Genomic DNA, 10,118 nt, shown 5'->3' with positions numbered 1-10,118 from the left:
TAACGTAATGTTTTTCATCCACTTAAAAGTTCAGTGAGCCGCAAATTTGACACATGTAACAGACAGTGAACCCAGGGTTAACACACACCTTATTGAAACAAACTTTTAAAGGATCAATAATATATATATATATATATATATATATATATTTTTTTTTACTTCTATTTTGCATTTTTCAAACATATCAAATTCAAACTTTTTTCATAACATAATTAAATAGCATAATTTCAGCTAGTTGGCATACATGAAGAGAGAGACGGAAACGTATGTGATGGTACACAGAACAAAATAACGCATAGACACATATCAGGGCTATGTTACGTTGTCAGCTCCAGAAAATAAATATGCGATTATGTTACATTATATGTAAGGTTATCCACGGAAGATTAGTGTAAATAAATTCATTACACACAACATTTCATGATTTTTCCAAAACATTTAATTACTTTTCACTAATTCTTAGACTCCTCCGGGCCTAGAAAATGTGACTGTGAAATGTTATGACTTTTCTAGGTTTTCCATGACCCTGGAAACCCTGTGAACCTCTACAGGATGCACAGAAGACAAAAAGCCACCAGATCATTGCATCATCGCACCATGAAACAAATGTTAACTCACCAAAAGTTAAGAATTTAACTATATACTGCTGTAAATGTGTCCAAAGGAGATCATGTGAATGCCACCTATTTCAGAGACTTATCCCAGGAGAGTGAAGAGGAGAGAGAAAAAAAGTTTTCATCTCTTTATCTACCCCCTCTACCACAGACTTTGCCCACCCTCTATGACTAAGTTATGCCCTGTCATGTAGTCTGAGGCGTCAGATGCCAAGTAGACCACTGCAGCTTGCAGGTCTGTCACTTGAGCCAGTCTACCAGCAGGGATATCTGACAGCCAGCGCTGCACCAGAGGCCTCAGACTCTCCGAGTGGATGAGAGGGGTGTCAACAATCCCCCTGAAAAGAGAGACAGGGGAAAGGGAAAAAAAAAAGAAAACAATGAAATCAGAAGGCATCACAGCTCAGAGCCAGGAGTGACAGCGTTGTTTCAGAGTCGCCACTTTGGTGACAAAAATAAACCCAATTATCCTTTGAAGAAAGGGCATGGCGTGGCATCTCTGATGATGTTTACTGCGGGACTGCTGGCATGTCTCAGGAAGAGCCCACGGGTGTGAGGGGACGTCTGGCTTAATTTGCTCAAAGCCTTTGGTTAAAGGGATAGTTCAGATTTTTTCAAGTGAGGTTGTATGAGGTACTTATCCATAGACAGTGAATTAAAAACGTTAAATATCAGTCGGCAGGCCCCCAGTTTGGAGAAGCAGGCTGAAATTATGACATGGAAGCTAAACAATGCACTGCTGTGGATGGGGGCCAGCAACAAAACAGATTTTGGATACCTAAAAAAAGTCCCACCTAAAAGAAAAACAGTAAGTGTATGCTATATTAAGACAGGTTTCCACACATTTTCATGAATACAATTTCAAAAATTTCCAGGACTTTTGAAGCACCTTTTTTTTCCCTTTTCCATTGGCTTTTTTTTTAAAACATATTTTGAAAAGAGAGAAATGCAGTGAGAAAATGGAAAAAAATACATGATTTTAACATCACACATTAATGCATGATAGAACCTCATTACATTGACAGCTATGAAAAAAATACGTTTTCCATAATGTCACATTTTGGTGATGGTTATCCACCAAAGATTACTGTGGCAGTTCATTGAAAACAGCAAACATGTTATGACTTTTCCAAAATGTTCAATGTTTGTTTTACAAATTCCATGACTTTTCCAGGCTTGGAAAATGTAATTGTGAAATTTCAGGTTTTCCATGACTGTGGGAACCCTGTTAAGAGTATTTTTACTGCTTTACTTTAATGTCACACAGTTTGTTTTTTTGTTTGTTTGTTTGTTTTTTAATGGGAAAATGAAGCCATTATTTTGCTCTCTTCAAAGCCAGACTCCATTGATAATTAACAGGCCTTGCTTAGTTAGATTGTTTGGTTTAATGTGTGACTTACATGTTTAGAAGGGTTAATTTGGATTCACAAAAACTACACAATAACACAAACTAACTAACTGATTAAAGCTGTAGCAGACCAGCAGCTCTCCTGTTCAGAGTGATAAAATGAATGTTTTTCTTAATGAAGTCGGCTTCGATGAAAGCATAGATGGGGAACTGAAGCCATTACTGGCTTCTCTGTTGAAATGGGCTGTCTGATGGAAATGTAAAGCAGTGAAAATACTCATAAAACAGCGTACACTTAAACTGATTTTTTTTTTGTAGGTGGGACTTTTTTTAGGTGGCTGAAATTCATTTTGTTGCTGGCCCCCACTCACATCAGTGCATTTCTTAGTTTCCATGTCAGACTCCAGCCTGCTTCTCCAAACTGGAGGCACATTGACTGACATCAACTGTATGTAAAACACTGACTATGGATAAATACCCCATACAACCCCTTTTCAAAAACATCACAACTATCTCTTGAAGTAAGTGCAACTTCATATTCCTGCCATGATGTCAATATATAGGTGGGTTTATGGGAAACAGGCTGCTGTGGCGTCTAATGGCTAAAAACAGTTTCTCCAAGTTGCACCATAAAAGTATCACAGAACTCATATTTGAATAAATATGTCAACATGGCTGCCCGCGCCTAATACGAGACGACTTCTGACTCCTACACAATTGACGTGACAGTAACTAAAAGCCATGCGACCCGAATCATTGTTCAATGTATCCTGGCGCCATGATATGAAATTCCAACATTTGGCTAAATTAGCACTTCCAAGGAGCGTGTGACACCTTGGTTAACATATTCCACCTCAATTATATTTCTCTTCAGCTGCCCTGTTATCTGGAACCTTTGCTGGCAATCAGAGGTACTGTTTTCCCTCAGCCAATTTTCTAGATAATGCAGCTTATCACCGCTGCGGCTAAAGTTGCCAATGGAATCAGGCTCCAGTCAACCTCGTGAGCGCTAATTGTGTCCCTTTTTTATGCATATTTACCGACTGTCACTTCAAAGAAATCAGCAGCCCATTGAGACACCCAGTTAGCAAGGAGGGGTAGGGAGAGAGAGAGAGAGAGAAAGAGAAAGAAAGAGAATTGCTTCTTTGCAAATTAAAATTAGCAAACAAGCTGCCGATAAATAAAGCTGAGCGGTGTGTGCGAGTGTGTGTGTGTGTGTGTGTGTGTGTGTGTGTGTGTGTGTGTGTGAGGGCTTTGTTCTGGGGCTGTGACTGGGCCTGGCTCGCCTGGTGCCACCGGACGGATTTGCTCAGGGATGGCTGGGGCTAAGGGATGCTCCACTTAACACACACACACCCCACACACAGCTCTTCCTGTGTTTTCCTCTTTTCTTCCCTCCTGCTCAGCTTCACAGACAAATAGATACAAACAAGGCACCATTGTTGCACCGACACTTGGAGTGAGGTTGCAAATTTGATTCCCTAATTGAATAGAACAATTAGAGCAAGTGTTTGGTTGATTCATCCCTCAAGACGTCATCTAATTAAGCACTGATGTATTGTTTGAGGACTTAAATTAGTGCATCATTCTCAAATGGGGCTCTTCATATGAAAGCAAACACACTAATCACCACTTCCTTTTTGCAGGCCGATCCCTCATAACACTCAAAGGTGGACCGGCGTGGTTTTTTTTGGCACAAAACGGAGAGAGGAGGCCAAGAATAGACAGCACTTACGGTGAGATGCAGTTGACACGCACTCCTCTGTCAATCCATTCGGTGCCCAGAGTCTGAGTCAGTTTGACCACTCCAGCCTTGGATGTGTTGTAGGAGAGCTGCTTCTGAGGATGGGGCACTGCAGGGAGAGGATGGGAAAAAAAAAAAAAATCAGTTACCCTACACCAGTGATGCTCAACTTGCTATTCCCGGGGACCACTTTTGCAAAATGACAGAAGGCTTAGGGCTGGTTAAGAAACAAACATTCATTATAATATTAAAATGTAAATTAATTTTTTGTTTTCAACCTTCAGACTTTTGCTGTCCTCACTTATTTATATTTGACAAGAGGCAAATCCAGCAACAGCAGCCCTGTATAGGTCAGGTGTAAGAGGGCTGTTTCTAGGATTTGAGAACATTCCTGGGGCTTAGTCTGAACCTCTTGTTGTGGGTCTGAGGTATTCTCCACAGGCACTTTTTGATTAACAAGCTCTCTTTTTTATTGAAGTTATCTTTACATTAAAAGTCCAACAATGTTTCAAAAAAACTTTGGACTTTATGTAAAACGCAGAGTTTCCCATACATTTATCAATTTTCAAATTCAATAAACTGCTGCAGAGAAAAAAAATCACAAACAATTCTGCCTGTGCTTCGTTTAGGGAGCCGCAAAAACCAATGCAATAATTTACATATCCTTTTTGACATACAGTTGGGGAAATGAGTTAACAAGTCAATTTTTCTGTCATTAAACATATTTCCAATGCATCTGTTTACTTGAAAATTTGGACCAGACATCGGTATTAACTTAATAAAACAGCACTGATAAAGAAATTGTAGCATTTTAGTTCATAAAAACAAATATGCAAAACAAAGTGGAGTAACACATGGAAAAACATTGAACATGCCAATTTAAATTGGTTGCCCCCTCCCTGAGCTACCACCTTATAATGGTGGAGGGTTTGCGTGTCCCAATGATCCTCAGAGTGAGGAGTTTGGTGAGGCCATGGAGAACGACTTCCGGATGGCTTCGAAGAGTTTCTAGTCCACCATCCGGTGTCTCAGGAGGGGGAAGCAGTGCTCTGTCAACACTGTGTATGGTGGGAACGGTGTGCTGCTGACCTTGACTCAGGACGTTGTGGATCAGTGGAAGGAATACTTGGAAGACCTTCTCAATCCCACTGACACGCCTTCCGTTGAGGAAGCAGGGCCTGGGGACTCGGGGTGGGCTCTCCCATCTCTGGGGCTGAGGTTGCCGAGGTGGTCAAAAAGCTCCTCAGTGGCAGGGCCAAGGGGGTGGATGAGATTCGCCCAGAGTTCCTTAAGGCCCTGGATGTTGTGGGGCTGTCATGATTGACACGACTCTGCAACATTGCATGGACATCAGGGGCAGTGCCTCTGGACTAGCAGACCGGGGTTGTGGTCACTCTTTTTAAGATGGGGGACGACGGGGTGTGTTCCAACTATAGGGGGATCACACTCCTCGGCCTCCCTGGTAAGGTCTATTCAGGGGTACTGGAGAGGAGGGTTCATCGGATAGTCAAACCTTGGATTCAGGAGGAGCAATGCGGTTTTCGACCTGGTCATGGAACTGTGGACCAGTTCTGGACCCTTGGCAGGATCCTTGAGGGTGCATGGGAGTTTGCCCTACCAGTCCAAATGTGTTTTGTGGACTTGGAGAAGGCATTCGACTGTGTCCCTTTGGGGAGTCTTGTGGGGGGGTTCGCCGGGAGTATGGGGTATTGGACCCCCTGATACGGGCCGTCTGTTCCCTGTACGACCGGTGTCGGAGCTCGGTCCGCATTACCGGCAGTAAGTTGGACTCGATTCCAGTGAGGGTTGGACTCCACCAGGGCTGCCCTTTGTCACCGATTCTATTCCTAATTTTTATGGACAGAATTTCTAGGCACAGCCAGGGCGTTGAGGGGGTCCGGTTTGGTGACCTCAGGATTTGGTTGCTGCTTTTTGCAGATGATGTGGTCCTGTTGGCTTCATCAGGCCGGGACCTTCCACTCTCACTGGATCGGTTCGCAGCCAAGCGTGAAGCGGCCGGGATGAGAATCAGCACCTCCAAATCCGAGGCCATGGTTCTCAGCCAGAAAAGGGTGGAGTGCCCTCTCCAGATCGGGGATGAGATCCTGCCCCAAGTGTAGGAGTTTAAGTACCTCGGGGTCTTGTTCACGAGTGAGGGAAGGATGGAGCGGGAGAGATTGACAGGCGGATCGACGCAGCGTCTGTAGTAATGCGGACTCTGCACCGATCTGTCGTGGTGAAGAGGGAGCTCAGCCATAAGGCGAAGCTCTCGATTTAATGTCGATCTTTGCTCCTACCCTCACCTATGGTCACGAGCTTTGGGTAGTGACCGAAAGAACAAGATCGCGGGTACAATTGGCCTAAATGAGCTTCCTCCGTAGGGTGGCTGGGCTCTCCCTTAGAGATAGGGTGAGGAGCTCGATCATCTGGGTGGAGCTCGGAGTAGAGCCGCTGCTCCTCCGGGTTGAAAAGAGCCAGATGAGGTGGCTCAGGCATCTAATTAGGATGCCTCCCGGACTCCTCCCTGGTGAGGTGTTCAGGGCACGACCCACCAGTACTAGACCCCGGGGAAGACCCATGACACATTGGAGACACTATTTCTCTCGGCTGGCCTGGGAACGCCTAGGGATGCCCCGGGAAGAGCTGGACGAAGTGGCTGGGGAGAGGGAAGTCTGGGCTTTGCTGCTTAGGCTGCTGCCCCCGCGACCCGACCCCGGATAAGCGGTAGAAAATGGATGGATGGATGGATGGATGGATGGATGGATGGATTTGGAGAAGCCTATTTGTTTTGGCAGCTCCAAGACGTTTCCAGTATGAAGAAACTAATCTCTGAGTGTTCAGACAAGATTTTAGAACATTAATCTCCACAGACAGTCTTTATATCCTGAAGATTGTAAGGGGTGTGTTTGGGAATTTTAATAAAGACATTTCCAAAACTTCAACATTTAGTGTCCTCAAACACTCACTGAGTGTTTTTAAAAGGAAAGCCATGAACATGTCCCTGTCCCACAGATTCATTTATTTGTGGCAGCCTACCACGATTAAAACATCTGTCACCAAAAAAAAAAGTTCTATTTTTGGAGCTGGGCCAAAATATATACCAAAAAATATGTATCTGAGTGCAGAACATACTCCACTCCACAAGTCACACACTGTTGCTGGGGGGGAAAAAACAGACTAATGGAGAGCCTACCTATGCTGTATTTACTGGCCCATAAAAACCTCAGAATTTAGAGAGGGGACACAGAATGATAGAAAGGGACACACAAGTATCTAAAAGAAAAAAAAAGAAAAGTTTACTGCCGTTTTGTCAAAAATGATTTGCAAATCATCGCATTCCATTTTTATTTATGTTTTAAAGAGTGTCCAAACTTTCTTAGAATTGGGGTTGTGCAAAAAAACAAAAAATAAAATCAACATTCAACTAAATTTATTTTCATTGTGAATTAGAAAATTGGCAGCAGGCTACACAGCAGCCTATCAGGCTGCAAGTTGTGTATCATTTTATGAAGACAAAATTTACTTCATCATTAATAAAAGTAGGCACTTTCACAACTCTTAGGTGGTCATTTTTATTTTTAGGAGTCATTTCTTTAACTGAGAAAAAAAGAAAGAGCAATAGTTACTTTCTCACAAAAGCTGACAACAAATACATTTTATATTGCAGCTCCTGCGGTTTCTTGTGAACACTACATAAAAGCTCTTCCATTAGCTGCTGGGGGACTCTGAGGATGAAGCCATGTAAAATTAATTGCATATAATGTCCAGTTATGGTCCGTCCTCAGCAACAAAGACAGGGAGCCATTTGTTTGCCTTGACCATCACAGATGCTGCACACTGCATGGGAGAACGGGACAGGGGCTCATTTTCTGCTGGTTGATTAATCATCACAAGGAAGGCTCCAAGTTACATACAACTTTAGTAGTTAACCTCATCACCCGCGGATCTGACTGCCAAATGGCTTCAGTGTGAGACTGGGGATGATAAATACCAGCCAGCTGCAGAGAGGCAGGGACCGGTCCTGGGGAAGAAAAAAACGCTGCAGCATCCCTGCGTACGCTGCTCAGATAAAAGGAGGAAAAATGTGCAGGATAGAGGTAAAAGTTGGGGGAAAGAAAAAAGATGTAAAGGGTGGGACGACGGCGGCAGAATGCATGGTTGAGTGTGGCGAGATAGCGCAGGATGCTGAGGTTGGGCTGGGCTGGATAAGGGGAGGCTAGGACCTCAGAGGAGCAGGCGAGGAGGAGCAGAGCCCAGGGCTTACACGCAGATTGAAGGTGAAATCCGACTTATCAGGACAGGAAACACAGCTCAAAATGCCTAACAGCACTAATCCTCGCTCAAGACCTGATGATACGGCCCCAAAATACCATTCAGAAAATGCCTTCATCCTTTAAATAAACCTGCATTGATGTTTTTCGCCGTCTTAAAGAGCAGTAATCCCCAGAGAAGGGAAAAGGAGGTAGAAGGAGAGCATTCTCTAAAGCCCTCTTTAACATTCACCCTGCTACTTATTGCCCATTTCAAGTAGGAGAAAACATGCTCTTTATCAGGCTGGATTCTTCTGAGTTCAAATGATGCACTCTTTTTTCCCAGAATGGCACCGCTGTTGTTATGTACATCACTGTGCAGCTCTGCAGGTATAAGTGTGAGAGTTGCAAATCCTTCACTTAAGGTCATTGTGCAGCCAAAAAACCTGAGTGCGATCATATCAACTGGGATATTTCCTGTCTGGGTGTCTTTGAGCTGCTGGCTATTATTCCCCCAAAAAAGTGTAGTTGATGGTTAGGAGTGTGTGTTGGGAGGGGGGGTGTTAGCGCACACATTCTATTCAGCAGATGGACAAAAAGCTGTCATTGTGCATTTTAATTGGGCATTTACGGCTGCTTTTTGGGCTTCCACTTGGCTAGAACAGGTCCCATCTGATTACACATTATGACAATATTATAACAGATGTCCAGACCAATAAAGTAAATTCCTGAAGGACTGTACGTAATGTGAGTAATTGATCATTTTTTTTTATGCTGGCCTCTATTTACCAGCATGCTCCTGTTTTACAGATTGCCCCTGCAGTCGGGACTGGGGCCCATATGGCACGCCGCTTTACTGGCGATTTGACTATACTGCTGATGAAGTGTTGCTGTTCCTCTGGAGGAACCTGTTGGAGGAGAAACATTGTACAAAGCTTTTACTAGGCTCGCGCTAAACTCTCAAAGTGTCTTCCGCTGTTCAAACAAGGCTGCTGGCACAGGCTGGGGTTTTGCCGTTGCACAGGAACCCTCCCTTCCCAAGTTGGACCTCAGGTTGCCTTCCACATCCTCCAGACAGCTCCGCAGAGAGGGGATGTTTATTATGATGCAAAACCGCCTCGGCGAGACGCAATCACAACACTTTTTTCCTGCTACTGTATGCAGGGGTGGATGCATCTCTATAGAACTGGGGTAAAAGTTGCAAAGAAGAAAAGCTGGCTAATCCTGTTTTAAAAAGGATAAGTTGTTCATAAACAGGAAAACTGCAGCTGAATTTTCTTAATTTCGCCATCTGACGATAAAAACTCTTTAGTGTGATGTCTACTCCTGCACATAGCTGCACAGCACACATGTATTTAACTCTTCCTTCCACCCCCCTCCTCCTCCTCCTCCTCCTACTCTCGACCCAACTCTCCACGCCAAATGGAGAGATTAAAAGCAGACATGGAAGGGCTCCAGAGAGAAGGTGGGGGAATGGAATCATCACTCACCTATTAGACTGGCCATGGAGGCTGTGTTGATAATCTTGCCGTATCCTTGCTTCAACATCACTCGACCTGCTGCCTAAGGCAAGGATTCAGGGGGAAAAGGCACATTAAACACCTTATTATGGGGCTGATATGCTACCAAAAAACCTGAGCATGGATAACAAAAACATGGAGTTTATCCTCACAGACAGAAATAGTGGTCAAACATCTGGGTGGTACATACACACACAAAATGTTTACATGTAGTATGTACATTTCTGACAGCAACTAGTTAATTTAGAACTAACTGAAGTAAAAGAGACCAAACCACTGAATATGTCATAGGAACAAATATATTTTGTATGAGATGGCAATTCAGGGCCTTTTTTTTGGTTTCCTTTTGTTTGTTTGCTTGTTTTGTAGATTTTTCCCCTCTCTGTCCTTTTATATTGTAAAAATAATCAAAATAAAGTGTTAAAAAAATAAATATGGGTGAATACAGAAAAGATTAAGCTGCTAGGACCAGTAATTAGGTCATACTCTTTTTTTAAAAAAATCAGGTGGTAGGGCATATATTACATAAACACACACATTCACACACACAAAATACACAGATGTCATGTAGATGTGTGACAGCAACTAGTTAATTAGAACTAATGTTAGTCACTACAGAGAAGTTTAGGCTGCTTAGACAAT

General features: G+C 43.4%; 1 protein-coding gene across 1 annotated transcript in view; it reads right to left on the bottom strand.

Moving 5' to 3' along the window:
* Window positions 1-226: 226 nt before the first annotated feature.
* LOC121957745 (uncharacterized) overlaps window positions 227-10,118 on the bottom strand; it is a 20,261-nt gene continuing 10,369 nt past the window's right edge. The window contains exons 9-11 of the mRNA XM_042506503.2: window positions 9,447-9,519; window positions 3,698-3,815; window positions 227-952 (exon numbers count right to left, since the gene is read on the bottom strand). Coding sequence (XP_042362437.2) covers window positions 757-952; window positions 3,698-3,815; window positions 9,447-9,519 — 387 coding nt within the window. The 3' untranslated portion in view covers window positions 227-756. The remainder of the gene's footprint in view (window positions 953-3,697; window positions 3,816-9,446; window positions 9,520-10,118) is intronic.

The sequence above is a fragment of the Plectropomus leopardus genome, chromosome 2, assembly GCF_026936395.1.
Source record: "Plectropomus leopardus strain MGB_pleo_1.0 chromosome 2, ASM2693639v1, whole genome shotgun sequence".
Lineage (NCBI taxonomy): Eukaryota > Metazoa > Chordata > Actinopteri > Perciformes > Serranidae > Plectropomus > Plectropomus leopardus.
Note: the sequence above shows the minus strand (reverse complement) of the source record. Positions and strands in the feature narration are given on the sequence as shown.